Source organism: Hemitrygon akajei, unplaced genomic scaffold, assembly GCF_048418815.1.
Source record: "Hemitrygon akajei unplaced genomic scaffold, sHemAka1.3 Scf000042, whole genome shotgun sequence".
NCBI classification, from domain to species: Eukaryota; Metazoa; Chordata; class Chondrichthyes; order Myliobatiformes; family Dasyatidae; genus Hemitrygon; species Hemitrygon akajei.
In genome coordinates, this window is record NW_027331928.1 from 1,124,053 (window position 1) to 1,139,471 (window position 15,419).

At 51.0% G+C, this 15,419-nt stretch overlaps 1 protein-coding gene across 1 annotated transcript in view; it reads right to left on the reverse strand.

The window, feature by feature from the left end:
- Positions 1-3,059: 3,059 nt before the first annotated feature.
- The window catches only part of LOC140720432 (uncharacterized), a 30,375-nt gene continuing 18,015 nt past the window's right edge, over positions 3,060-15,419 (reverse strand). Inside the window, exons 6-7 of the mRNA XM_073035284.1 lie at positions 11,846-12,017; positions 3,060-3,249 (exon numbers count right to left, since the gene is read on the reverse strand). Of these exons, the coding sequence (XP_072891385.1) occupies positions 3,060-3,249; positions 11,846-12,017 (362 nt within the window). The remainder of the gene's footprint in view (positions 3,250-11,845; positions 12,018-15,419) is intronic.

Sequence of the window (15,419 nt, forward strand, 5' to 3'; positions counted from 1 at the left end):
GGATGGAAATGTCTAATGCCAGAGTACCTGCATTCAGGTGAGAGGGGGGACGTTCAAAGGAGATGAGTTTGGCAAGTTTTTGTTGTCACAGAGAGGGACGGTGTGGAGGGAGCTCCAAGGTGTCTGACCTTGGTAATGTGTGATGTGACGGTTTGGAGGGAGCTTCTCTCTGTGACTGACCCCGGGAGAGTGTGATGGGACGGTGTGGAGGGAGCTTCTCTCTGTGACTGACCCCGGGAGTGTGTGATGGGACGGTGTGGAGGGAGATTCACTCTGTGTCTGACCCCGGGAGTGAGTGATGGGACGGTGTGGAGGGAGATTCACTCTGTGTCTGACCCCGGGAGTGTGTGATGGGATGGTGTGGAGGGAGATTCACTCTGTGTCTGACCCCGGGAATGTGTGATGGGACGGTGTGGAGGGATCTTCAGTCCTTGTCTGACAACGGAAATGCGTAATGGGATGGTGTGGAGGGAGCATGACAGTTTCTGACCTTGGGAATGTGTGATTTGACGTTGTGGAGGGAGCTTCTCTCTGCGACTGACCCCGGGAGTGTGTGATGGGGCAGTATGTAGGGAGCTTCAGTACTTGTCTGACAACGGAGGTGCGTAACGGCTTTGTGTTGAGGGAGCATCACGCAGTGTCGTACCCAATGAATATGTGATGGGATGGTGTGGAGAGATATTAACTCCGTGTTTGAATGTGTGTGTGTGTGTGTGTGTGTGTGTGTGTGTGTGTGTGTGTGTGTGTGTGTGTGTGCGTGTGTGTGTTTGAGAGAGAGAGAGAGAGAGAGAGAGAGAGAGAGAGAGAGAGAGAGAGAGAGAGAGAGAGAGAGAGAGAGAGAGAGAGAGAGAGAGAGAGAGCGCTGAGCCGGACTAGAGGGAAAGAGTGGCGGGAAATTGGATATGAGTTGCAGTCAGCGGGTTTATCTCTTTGAATCTTCAAGGAGGGGAGTCTTGGATGAGGGAGGCACAAAACTGTTGTTTGATTAGTTTTCAGTTTAATTATCGTTTCCTTCTTTATAATCGCAGTCAGAGCAGCAGCAATACCTGGCAGGAGTGTTGAGTGATATATATATAGGTAAGAAGACATAAACTTATGTATGCGCAGGTCAGGCCAAAATAAGAAAGAGCATTCAGTTTAAGAAGTGGCTAAAGAGTTAGGGTTGGAGCGAGGTCTTCAGATATGTGTATCACCGGTCTGTCTTGTACGGAAGGTGCGACCTCTACAGACGAGACGGTTTCATATCATTTCATTTCAATTCCATTTAAGTTTAATTGCAATTCCGTCACACAGGAAAGACCATGAATACAGCAAGGGCCAAGCTGCAAAACACAGCACCAACAGTCCCATACGGCACAATTCATACATAATATGTCTAAAATAGAAAGATAGCAAGCATATGTGGGATATCAGTGAAATACGTTCAAGCGCGCACACACACACACACACACACACACATTTATGCAGCTTGAAGCCCCTGGTCACTTTGAATGCCACGGTAATCTACAATTGTTCACAACAGAGATGGTCTTCTGCCGAGCGAACACTGGGGGGCAGCACAGACACCTGCCTCTCCCATGTGCAACTCTCTCAATTTAAACCTGAACTCGATTGAAACTAATATCCCAGCGGTAAGATTTGCCATCAAAAGATGGGAAGCGGTGGTAAAAACCAGAGTTGCAGGGGATGAAAACAAGTTCGCCATTACAGATATTTGAGTGGTTGTTGGGACAGACGTTGTTAAGAACACAGACAAAGTAATGAGGCAAAAAGTGGAGCCTGCGGGTACTCGTGTTCTGAGCTGCGTACGTTTCAATGCAGGAAGTATTGTTCGAAGGGCAGATGCGCTCAGGTCAAGGGTCAACGTCTCTAAGCCGGACACTGCAGATATTAGTGAAACTTGACTGCAACAGGGACAGTACCGTTTGCTCAAAATTCCAGTTTCCCCTGTTTCAGTCGTGCTAATCTGGGAATATTTCAAGAGCGAAAAGGCGGTTTTACAAGTCAGTGATAACATCACGGCAGTGCCCAGTCTCGTCTCAGTGAGGTTTGATAGTCGGAACTGAAACATAAGGAAGGTATGGACTCGTTCATGGGGCTACATTATCGACCACCGAACAGTCCTGTGGGTTCAGAGGAATAGATCTGTAGAGAGTTCGCAGCCTCTTGCAAGAAACATAAGGTTGTGATAAAGTGTGATTTCAATTTTTTAGGTATTGGGTGTGAGCGCCAGACAGTCAAAGGACGAGTTGGGTAGTTTGTAAAATGTTTTCAAGAAAGATTCTTTTAGCAATACGTATAAAGTCCGAACGAGTGTGTGCAACAATTGATTTTTTAGTGCGGAATGGGAAAAGGCAGGGGAGATAAGTGTGTGTCGGGGTCCAATTTGCATCTGGTGATGGTAATGCCATTAGAAATTAACTCATTATGGAAATGGATAGGTATGACCCTTGGGACCGATTCTAAATTGGAGGAAGGCCAACTTTATTGGGGTCAGGAATGATCTGGCAAGTGTAGATTCGGACAGGATGTTTCCTGGCAAAGGTGCAGTTGGTACGTTGGAGCTCAAGCGCTATTGAACCTCAGTGTCGAAGGGAAGGGCCCAAACGGTCAACAGTGGGAAGCTTTGAAGGATAGAGAGACAACAGTGTACAAGATGGTGGTGTCGAGGAACCGACGGACAAAGTAGATTGGGATTGGGACTGGGGCTGACGTTCCCGAGTTCACTAATTCATTTCCAGGGCATAACCAGAGAGCACAGAATAAAGATGAGAGTGGGTGTGCAGAGAGTAGGGAACGATTGGCTGGAAAGAGAAGGGAGAGCGGAAGGGGCAGGAGTATGATAGGGTCGGAGTAGGGAAAGGGGAAACAGAGTGGGAGATGGCGATAAGCAGCGGGATAGTTGGGGATAGAGAGCTGCAAAGGAGAGCGGGGGAGAGAATGGGGACGAGGGTGGGCGAGGAGAATGAGGCAGAGATGTTGGGAGATTGGGAGAGGATAGGGGAGTGAGAGTTAGGGAGAGTTGCGGGGAGTTGTGGAAAGACGGGTCGTCACTTGATTCAAAGTGCACCCACGGGCTCTTGACAGAGTTCAAGCATCTTTTCAAGAACAACCAGGGACAAAGGAGCAGACTTCTCACAGATGAAATAGTGTCCATCACTGCAGTTGTAAGTCCATCTGTACGCTTTACACCTAGTGCAGGTGGATTTTCTATCGTTCACCGTATACAGGAGATTAGGTTTCACGTTCCTGTCAAAGAGGGTTAAACAATTGCATAAGAGAGAAAAAAAATAGCACACACATATGAGTAGCACACTACTCCTATTGCCCCATTCCCACACCACAGTCTCGTGTTATTCCCCAGATAGATTCCACTGACCCTCTCCAATAACACAGGCCTGCGCCAGTCCAAAACTCACCGGTCTTCACATTTTCCGATCCAATATGTCCGGTCACGGTTGTGAATAGAGTTGTAAATAAAACTCTGTGAAATGAAGCATCGTCAATTAATGCTTGGAAGGAGACTCTCCCAGTGCATGTACCCGGGTGCGTGAGATGGGACGGAGTGCGAAGACATTGAGACTGTGTCTAACCCCGGGAGTGTGTAATGGGACAGTGTGGAGGGAGCTTCACTCCGGGTGCGTGAGATGGGACGGAATGCGAAGAGATTCACTCTGTGTCTGACCCCGGGAGTGTGAGATTGGACGGGGCGGAGGGAGATTCACTCTGTGTCTGACCCCTGGTGTGTGTGATGGGGCGATGCAGATGAATTTTCACTCTGTAACTGAAGCCAGGTGCCTGTGACAGAAGAGAGCAGAGAACTTCAATCAGTGTCTCTAACCCCCAGGGAGGAAGACGGTCGTGTGTTTGTGTGGAATCATACAATGGGGTCGGACATACCGCTTCATCATTTGAATTTATTTCAAGGAGTCTTGAATCAAAGCTTGAACAATGTTGCTTTGCTCCATCATAAGATGTGTTGACGGTGGATATGAAATAACAGCGGTCTTTATTTCTGATCCAGTTCTCGGAACACGTTTGCTCTGGAAATCAGGAACAAAGAAAAGTCTATCTGCCATCCGGAACGTCAAAAAACCCGAGCAGAATGAAGCACAGTTCACACCTCCCATCACACATCCTGGGATCAGACGCACAGTTAACCTTCCTCCTCACCCTACCATACACAATTCCGGGGTCAGACACAGAGTGAATATCTCTTCACACCGTCCCATCACACACTCCCGGGGTCAGACACAGAGAGAAGCTCCCTCCACACCGTCCCTTCACACACTCCCGGGGTCAGACACAGAGTGAATATCCCTCCACACCGACCTATCACACACTCCCGGTGTCAGACACAGGGTGAATCTTCCGCCACACGGTCAAATCACACACTCCCGGGGAAAAACAGAGTGAATCTCCCTCACACCGTCCCATCACACACTCCCGGGGTCAGACACAGAGTGAATCTCCACCCACACCGTCCCATCACACACTCCCGGGGAAAGACACAGAGTGAATCTCCCTCCACACCGTCCCATCACACACTCCCGGGGTCAGACACAGAGTGAATCTCCACCCACACCGTCGCATCACACACTCCCTTGGTCAGACACAGAGTGAAGCTCCGTCCTCACCCCCTACAACCCACAATGCCAGGGTCAGAAACAGAGTCAATCTCCCTCCACACTGTCCCATCACTCAATCCAGGGGTCAGAAAGGAGTGAAGCTCTCTCCGCAGCGTCCCATCACACATTCCCGCATTCAGGCACAGAGTGAAGTTTCCTCCCCCACGTCCCATCACACACTCCCGGGGTCAGACAGAGTGAATCTCCCTCCACACTGTCCCATCACACACTCCCGGGGAAAGACACAGAGTGAATCTCCCTCCACACCGTCCCATCACACACTCCCGGGGTCAGACACAGAGTGAATCTCCACCCACACCGTCGCATCACACACTCCCTTGGTCAGACACAGAGTGAAGCTCCGTCCTCACCCCCTACAACCCACAATGCCAGGGTCAGAAACTGAGTAAATCTCCCTCCACACTGTCCCATCACTCAATCCAGGGGTCAGAAAGGAGTGAAGCTCTCTCCGCAGCGTCCCATCACACATTCCCGCGGTCAGGCACAGAGTGAAGTTTCCTCCCCCACGTCCCATCACACACTCCCGGGGTCAGACAGAGTGAATCTCCCTCCACACTGTCCCATCACTCAATCCAGGGGTCAGAAAGGAGTGAAGCTCTCTCCGCAGCGTCCTATCACACATTCCCGGGGTCAGGCACAGAGTGAAGTTTCTTCCACCACGTCCCATCACACACTCCCGGGGTCAGACAGAGTGAATCTCCCTCCACACTGTCCCATCACATACCCCTGGAGTCAGACACAGAGTACAGGTCATTGTACAGCATCCGAACACACAATCTTGGTGTCAGAGAGGGAGTGAGTCTCCCACTGCACCGTCAGACCTCACAGTGCCGTGGTCAGACAGAGAAGGAGGCTACCTCCCCACCCTGCCTGCACTCTCTCCCGAGGTCAGGTATAGGGTGATGCTTCCTCCAAACCGTCCCATCGCACATCTCTGGGTCAGACACCGAGTGAACTTCCTCCCACACTGGCCCATAGCTCCGGGTGATCCTCAGACTGAAGCTTTCTCTCCACGCCACGATCACACACTCCTTTGGTCAATCATGGAGTGAAGCTCCTCACATTCTCTCACATCACAATGTTCTGCGGACAACCACAGAGTGAACCTCCCTCCACGCTACCCCAATACACCCACCCGTGATCAGATAGAAAATGAAACACTCTCTGCACCATCCCGCCGCACGCTCCTGTGGTCAGACACAGTATGATGCTCTTTCTAGCCAGTGACGTCACACAATAGAGGGGTCAGAAAACTAGAGAAGCTGCCTCCGCACCGTCCAATCACAGACAGTACTGGGTTCAGACACGGGGCGGCACACCGTCCAGGCACGCGCTACCGTTGCCGGTGTCAGACATACACATGACCACGCCCCATCACCCAACCTGAGCTTCCCATCAGACTCTCGCAGTGTCAAACACAGAGCCCCATCATACACACACGGAGTGAAGGGGTGAGACGCAGATTTAACCTCCCTGCACACCGTGCCATCACACACTCACACGGTCAGACGGAGAATGAATCTCTCTCTCTCCACGGACCCATCACACACTCCAACGGTCAGACACAGAGTGAATCTCCCTCCACACCGTCCGATCACACACTCCCGGGGTCAGACACAGAGTGAATCTCCCCCCGCAACGTCCCGTCACACACTCCCGGGGTCAGACACAGAGTGAATCTCCCTCCACACCGTCCCATCACACACTCCCGGGGTCAGACACAGAGTGAATCTCCCTCCACACCGTCCCATCACACAGTCCCGGGTTCAGATACAGAGTGAATCTCCCTCCACACCGTCCCATCACACACTCCCGGGGCCAGACTCAGAGTGAATCTCCCTGCACACCGTCCCATCACACACTCACAGGGTCAGACACAGAGTGAATCTCCCTGCACACCGTCCCATCACACACTCACACGGTCAGACGGAGAATGAATCTCTCTCTTTCCACGGTCCCATCACACACTCCAACGGTCAGACACAGAGTGAATCTCCCTCCACACCGTCCGATCACACACTCCCGGAGTCAGACACAGAGTGAATCTCCCCCCGCAACGTCCCGTCACACACTCCCGGGGTCAGACACAGAGTGAATCTCCCTCCACACCGTCCCATCACACACTCCCGGGGTCAGACACAGAGTGAATCTCCCTCCACACCGTCCCATCACACAGTCCCGGGTTCAGATACAGAGTGAATCTCCCTCCACACCGTCCCATCACACACTCCCGGGGCCAGACTCAGAGTGAATCTCCCTGCACACCGTCCCATCGCACACTCACAGGGTCAGACACAGAGTGAATCTCCCTGCACACCGTCCCATCATACACTCACACGATCAGACGGAGAATGAATCTCTCTCTTTCCACGGTCCCATCACACACTCCAACGGTCAGACAGAAAGAGAAGCTGCCTCCACACGGTCCCATCGCACACACCCTAGTCTAACACAGCGTGAATCTCCCTCCTCCCATCCCATCACACAATTCGTGGCGAGTCAGAGTATGAAGCTCACTCTCAACCGTTCAATCACACCACACAGTCCTCACATACAATGCGAAGTTCCGCTCACACCCTCCCATGGCAAACTCACGGGGGCAGACTCCCTCCGCAACATCCAATCACAGAATGCGTTGTCACTCAGAATAAACGTTCCTCGACACCGTCCCATCACACATTCCCGATATCAGACACAGAGTACAGCTGTCTCTCCACGGTCCCATCAGACACCCCTGGATTCAGAGTGAAACTCTCTTTCCACGGTGCCATAACACACTTCAGGAGTGAGACATAGGATGAATCTCTCTGGACACTGTCCCATCACACAGTCCGATGGTCAGACACAGAGTGAATCCACCTCCACACAGTCCCATCGCACACTCCTGGGGTGAGACAGAGACTCAGGCTCTCTCTCCAAGATAACATCACACATCCTGATTCACACACAGAGTGAAGCCCCCGCTGCACGGTCCCATCACACACTTCCGGATTCAGAGTGAAACTTTCTCTCCACGGTGAGATAACACATTTTGGAGTCATCTCTCTGGCCAGTGCCCCATCACACAATCCCGTGGTCAGACACAGAGTGAATCCACCTCCACAGCGTCTTTTCACACTGTCCTGGGTTCTGTGATAGAGTGAAACTTCCTCCACGCAGCCCCATCACACACTCACCGGGTGAAACACGGAGCGTATCACCCTCCATACCATCTCTTCACACATTCCCGATGTCAAGCACTGAGTGACGCTTCCTCTCTCCATGCCTGCCCTGTGATGAGGAGCGGGTGAAAGAGGGGGATGATGCCTCACCTCCTCTGCTGGTCAACAATTCACAGATTTGAGCCTTGGTTTCGTTGACAGATCTGTACTTCGTTTCCATCTCAGTGAACTGGTGACGGAGATCGCTGTGCATTCGATTAAGATCGAACAGATTGGAGTTTCGGTGGCATGTTTCGTTCGACTGACGAATCTGTGACACTGAGAGAGATGGTGAAGGATGTTTAGCGTTTACAGTGACACGTGAGTCAGCGTCACGCTACCGAACGGGTCACAGAGAGTGTTGTGTCAGTGTCACGGTGAAGGGTGTCACAGTGAAGGATGTGCCGGTGTCACAGTGAGAGGCGTAATCGGAAACATGAGTGGCGTGTCTGTGTCACTCTGAGGGGTTATCAATGCCCTGGTGAAGGTTTTGTTGTTGTTACAATGGGGTCTGTGTCAGTATCGATGTGATGACCGATTCCCTGTCTCAGCGCTGGTCATGTCCGAGTTGCCGTGAGGGACGTGTCGGTGTCACTGTGATAGGAGTTTCTGTGCCCCGGCGAGAGGTGTACCGGGACACAATGAAGTGTATCTCGAATTACGACGAGGGTAATGTCAGAGAGGCGGGTCTGGTAGTGTGCCGGTGTGTGGAGTATCTGCATAATGTGTGGGTGCTGTTCTCATTGAGAGGAGTGTGCCTGTGTCACCGTGAGAGACATGTCATGACCACGGTGTGTGGGATATTGTCACGCTGAGGTGTGCGTCCGTGTGATGGAGAGGGCTATGTCGGTATCATTGTGAATTTATGTGTCGGCATCACGGTAAGGGGTTTGCCTATGTCAGGGTGAGGCGTGAGTAATTGTCTCAAAATTGATTGAAAGTTGAGATTAACTCATGGACTGGTAGTCGACATGGTCCTGCTCATCTCCTGATCTTCTTCCCAAAGGAGTTTGTAGTTTCGGTCAGAGGTGATCTGAGATGGTGAAGGATGTTTGGCGTTTATAGTGTGTCAGCGTCACGCTACTGAGCGGGTCACGGAGAGTGGTGTGTCAGTGTCACGGTGAAGGGTGCTGGTTGCACAGTGAGGGGCGTCGGCGCCACCGTGAGCTACGTGTCTGGGACACGCTGAGAGTTATATCAGGGTACCAGCGAGGTTTTTGTTGGTGTCACGATGGGGGCTGCGTCAGTATCGCATTGATTGTTGATTCCTTGTCACACCGAGTCGGTGTTTCAGTGAGAGACGTGTAGCTGTCATTGTGATAGGTGTTTCTGGGTCTATGTGAGAGGTGTACCGGGTCACAACGCGGTGTATCTCTATGTCACGGTGAGAGATATGTCGGGGTCACAGTGCGACGTTTGACGGTGTAGCAGTGAGAGACGCGTCTGTGTCATAGTGTTTGGTGAATTGGTGTTACATTAGAAAAAATATCGTTGTCACGGTGGATGTGTCGTTGTCACAGTAAGTTTAGTGTTGTTGTCACGGCGAGGACTGAGTGGATGACGCTCTGAGGGCTTGTCGGTGTCACGGTGAGGGATGTGTCTTTGTGACGGTGAGTGTTATGTCGGTGTTTCGGTGGAGTTGTTTTTGCTGTATGATAAGAGATGAGTCAGTTTCAAAGAGATGGACGTGTCTGTGTCACAGTGAGGGATGTGTGCACGTCACAGTGAGGGACGCTTCGGCACCACGTCGAGAGGCGTGTCAGTGTTATGTTGAATCGTTATTACGTTAGGTTCTGTGTTGGCATCAGGTTGAGGGATATGTCGGTATCATGTTGAGGGATGTGTTGGTGGGGGCTGTGTCGATGTCACGGTGACTCGTGGTCATGCTGAGAGACCCGTCAGTAACACAGTGAGCGGTGTCTTGGTATCACAGTGAAGGGTGTTCCCGGGAAATGTTGGGAATGTGCCGCTGTTAAAGTGGCCATTTTTATTCTTTGCGGTTTGGTCGTTGCGACCGGAGTGAAACTCACCATGAATCCTCCAGCAGATACCCGTCATAATGAGGGTCGCTGTTAAAACGCAGATTAGCCATATGGTTGGGTCTGATCGGGCTCTCCTTCTGGGTCGTTCACTGCCCATGTCGTTTGTGGAAAAATCGTTCCTTTACTTTGTCAATCCATCGTCATATTCCCTGATCTAACCAGCCCTGTTCTTTCCAACCTCTGTGTTCAAATCACTCTCTTTTCCTCATGCAATGTTCATCTCCCTCCAACCCCTGTACACCCACGTGCATGACAAAGAGTCGATTAAACGCCTCTATCGATTTGCCTCCAGCACCACCCCTGGCAGCACATTCCAGTCACCCACGCTCTCTGTGTAAACAAAACCTCGCCCCTCACCTCTCCTGCAAAGATACTCCCTCACCCCTTCCACTCCGCGGTATTAGACATTTCTCTCTGGGGGAGAAATGCACCGGTTGCCTGGTCTATTTCTGTTTCTTGTCATGATATAGACCTGTATCTACTCTCCCCTCAGCCTGAGATACATATGAAATAACATATGAAATCCATTTATATTGCATGAATGCATTTGTCTGATATTCTGCATTTGCTTGTTATCTTTGAGGGTTCTGTGCCATTGTGTGGCCGTTGGTGTTGTGTTTGGCATCTGGGTCCTGGAGTAACGCAGACTCGTTTGACTGTATTGATGGGTATTCATGTATGGTTGGATTGCAATGCAACTCACATTGAATTGAAACCGTCTCTTCTGTGCCGGTCGCACTTTCTTTGGAAGAGAACCCAATGAGGCAAATACCCGAAGCCCTTTCACTAAAGTTCGCCTCATCTTCCCCACCCTACTTCCCGTCTGAGAGTGTGTGGAGTGGGGGATGAGTTGAAAATTGGGGGCGCAGCGAGAGGGTATGAACATTAAGAGAGCGAAATAGTAAGAGGAAGGAAAGGGTGTGGGGACAGAATGGGCAAGAGGTCACGGGACGAGGAAAGGGGGAGGGGTGGTGTGATAGAAGGGAGACGGTAGAGCGCTTTAGCAGTGAGTGATTGAGAAACAATGAAGGGGAGAGCGGGGAGAAAGAGATGAGGGAAAGAAAGGGGAGCAAAAGGGTTGAGGGATGGAGGGAGGCAAGAGGGAGTAAGGTGAAATTCCAGAGAGAAGGGGAGAAGAGGGAGAGAAGGTGTGAGTCAAAGTGAGAAGAGCTTATGAAAGACAGAGAGAGGGAGGAGAAAGGAAAGAGGGACAGAGTTATTGAGGTAGTAGGAGAAAGAAGGAGAGGGGAAGAGGGCGGTGAAGATGGAGAGAGGGAATAGAGAATGAGGTAAGAAAGTGTGGAATTAGGGTAAACTTTTATACAGAGCCCCTTTGTCCTCTATCCTCATCCGTCCTCCCTCTGTATTTCCTACCCTCTGCCCATCCTTATAGCGCCATTTTCTCAATACTCCCTTCTCAACACCCCTCCCAAGGTACAAACTCCACCCTGCCCTGCCGATGACATCCTCTCTTCATCGACACTTCCCACAACACTCTCTCTTCATACTATTCCATAGCTCTCCCTCTATACCGTCCCTCACTGGCGCTGTCTCCACTCCCCTGCCCGAGTGCAGGCTCATCACCAACCCTCCAACAGAGCTCCTCCACCATCGCCTCTCCCATCCGTTCAGCTGGGGACAGAACAGTGAACGTAATGGGTTCGTGGGTTCCCTCTGACTAATCGTTAGGGTTAATTGTGCGTTTCTACTGAAATGTCAGGAACGAACACATCAGCTAAATACAGTCAAACTGACAGAGATGAAACTGACCTCCACCTGTCCGGACCCGGGGAACAGAGAGGGTCCTGAGTTTAAGTTCCAAGTACGATACATTAGGGTCGGCTGGGGACAGGACAGTGAGAGTCAGTGCGGCGCCCTCCACCCGTCCGATCACACACACCCGGGATCAAACACAGAATGGAGCTCTCTCCCTCCTTTTTGCTGACCCACTCACCGTTGGAAGGAGACTCTGGGCCCGTTTTCCCGAACTTCACATTCACGTAAGTCTTGCCTTCGTCCATCTTGTTCAGGACTCACTGCGTCTCTGAGCTGAAAACGACCGTTGTCGGAGGAAACCCGTGATGAGTAGACGGTCAAACCGACACCAGCAAACTCCAGGTGGACAGCTGATAAAGAGAGGAACCGAGAGCAGGGGGAGGAAGTGCAGGCTAGCAGAGAGATTCAGGACGTGGGAAAGGGTGGTTCAGAGATATTCGAATGGAGGGGGAAGAGTGTTGAGAGTGGGGAGAAAGAGGGGAAGGGGACAGAGGGAAAGGTTAGGGGTCAGCGGAGAGAGAGGTGAGCGGCAGTGTACAGACGGTAGAGGGGTGAGAGAAGGGGGAGTGTGTGGAGAGAGATGGAAGGTAAGCGTGACGGAAATGTGAAAACAGTAGTTGGACGGAGGGATGTAGAGAATAGAGGGTGAGGAGTTTCGGCGAGAGATTGCGAAAGGGAGAGTAAAGAGGAGGTGAACGGGAGAAAGAGAGGGGGATAGAGAGCCGGAATGACAGGAGGCAGAGTGGAGGAGAGGAAGGGGGAGGGGGAGCGCTACAGAGAGTGAAAAGAGATGCGTGGGGAGGGATGGGGAAAGGAATATAGACGAAGGATGTGGAGAGGAAGGTAAATAGGAGGAGAAAGAGAAAAGGAATGGAAGGAAGGGTGGATATATTGAGGGCAGGAGGGAATGTCGGAGGGATTTGTGTCAATCATACAGAGCCTGTATTTCCCGGGAGATATGCATCCACCGTTGGTTCCTGGTTTGGGCGTTGGTCTGTTCCTGCTCATCGCCGGGTCTCCAGGCCTTCAGTCCGCGAGAAGCCACGACACCAGGTCAAAGCCCGAAATGACACACCGAAGTGAGTGAGCCCACACCCTCCTCCGAGTGAAGTAAACACCTCCCCTTGAAAGTCGTTCCATCCGCAGGGTTTCCTCCCCTTCCTCGTCCAGTAGCGCACTCTCGCCCTCCTTCCTTATTCCATGGCATTCTCTCCCGATCTCTCTCTCTCTCTCTCTCTCTCTCTCTCTCTCTCTCTCTCTCTCTCTCTCTCTCTCTCTCTCTCTCTCTCTCTCTCTCTCTCTCTCTCTCTCTCTCTCTCTCTCTCTCTCTCTCTCTCTCTCTCTCTCTCTCTCTCTCTCTCTCTCTCTCTCTCTCTCTCTCAGGCGGCCGTGGAGCAGAGGATACTGGCATATTTAAGAGTTTGATCGGGACTCAAAGACTGAAGTGGATCCGCCAAGATCATGTGCTGGAGCAGACCCGACGGGTGAAAAGGCTGCATTTTGCCACTATCCTCTGTTTTGAAGCTCCTGGGATTCTGGGGGTCCGCATCCCTGAGGATCTACACTGGGCCCAACACATTCAGGCAGACACAAATGTGTCATGTTCCCGAATAAACAGCTACAGGCTTCCAGGTTTCGGCACTCTCACTACCCGGTGAGGGGTCAGCTGTCACTTTCACCTTTAGTCTCAGCAGGCCAATTATTTTCTGCCTTGGAAATGGACGGTTAGAGAACAGTGTGGGGAAGTGTATGTTCATGAACTTTGGAAGAATAAATTAAAGTATAGATGATTTTCTAAATGGAGAGAAAAATCTCTCGCTGCGGCGCCAAGGGAATTGGGGATCTTCGTGTGCGGTTCCCTGGTGGATGATTTACACGGGGAGTCGTTGGTGCGGAAGGCATATCGAATGTTCGCATTCATTTCCAGAGGACAGGAATATAATTGCCAGGAATTAATTTTAGAAACATAGAAACATAGAAAATAGGTGCCGGAGTAGGCCATTCGGCCCTTCGGGACTGCACCGCCATTCAGTGTGATAATGGCTGATCATCTAACTCAGATCCCTGCACCTTCTTTCTCTCCATACCCCCGATCCCTTTAGCCACAAGGGCCATATAGAACTTCCTCTTAAATATAGCCAATGAATCGGCATCAACTGTTTCCTGTGGCAGAGAATTCCACAGATTCACCACTCTCTGTGTGAAGAAGTTGTTCCTCCTCTCGTTCCAAAAAGACTTCCGCTTTATCCTTAAACTGTGACCCCTCGTTCTGGACTTCCCCAACATCGGATACGATCTTCCTGCATCTCGCCTGTCCAATCTCGTTAGAATTTTACGACTTTAAAAGGCACAGGTGAGGTCTAATTCGGAATATTATGAGCAGCTTTGTAACCCTCAGAGAAGAATTGCTCTGCCTTTACTGAAAAATTCCAGTCTTGGAATCTCCGCATTTCTCTGACGTCAGTCGCAAGACATTCAAGCTTTTGATTCCGGCCCTTGTCTTAGGTCTTTGCAACATTTGTCCGCACATCGACTCTGCTATCTGCTCTAGGACTCTGAATCCAACCCCCAAGCAACTCCAGTTTAACATCTCTCCCCGAAACCCTCATGTACAGCCCTGGCAAATCTGTCCCCACATCGACTCTGCTATCTGCTCTGGGACTCTGAATCCAACCCCCATGCAACTCCAGTTTAACATCTCTCCCCAAAACCCTCCTGTACAGCCCTGGCAAATCTGCCCGCTCGGATATCAGTTCGCCACCATTTTAGGTGCAAAGCTTCTCTTCTGTGCAGATCCCACCTTCGCTGGGAATCGCGCAGTGATCCCGAATTCTGAAGCACTCCCACACAAAGCAACTATGTGGCCACGTGCTAAACTGCATGGTCTTGCAACTTCCGGCCTCACCTGGACGGATAGTGGTCCTGGACTTTAATTTAATATCTAAATACTTGACCTCCCGTTACAGATCCGCCTCCCTATTCATACTGATCTAGTAGGAATTCTCCCTATTCATTACTAATGTCTATTTGTACATTGACCTCCGGTTGCTCGCTCACCCACTTAAGCATCACAGACAAGGAAACACTGAATAAACGGCAAGAAATCTCTCTACCATTCTCCTCCTTCCCTCACTCAACCATCTCCTCGCTGACGCATGGAAAAGATAATTCAGCGGATGACCGGTCGATGAGTGCCCACTCCAGCAATGGCCGCTCCGCTTGCACTGAATTATATTTATTTGCACACGCTAATGAATCCGTTTCCCCCGATCGGTTGCTGATCAAACGCCGAAATTTCGGCGAATAACTCCTGTTAATGCACACTCGCCAAACGAGTGAGTGACTATGTTGTTTTTTCACTCCCTGTGTTTAACTGGATTCTGTTCAAACGCCGGGATTCTATAACCTTTGGCTATGAGTCAGACATAGAGCGAAGCTCCCTCCACACATTCCCATCGCACTGTTCTCGAATCACACACCGAGTGACGCTCCTCTCGCAAAGATCCATCACATAGTTCCGGATGTAGTCCGGAGTGAAGCTCCCTCCGTACCGACCAATCACGCGCTCCGGTGTGAGAGCAGCAGTGACGGTCACTCCACAACATCCCTTCACCCACCCCCGGGGCCAGACCCTGGGGGAAACATCCTCCACTCCTTACGTCGGACAACAAGTGATGATCACTAAATATTACCATTCATTCGTTCCCGGGGTCAGAAATGTAAAGTACCTCCCGTAGGATCGCACCACATTA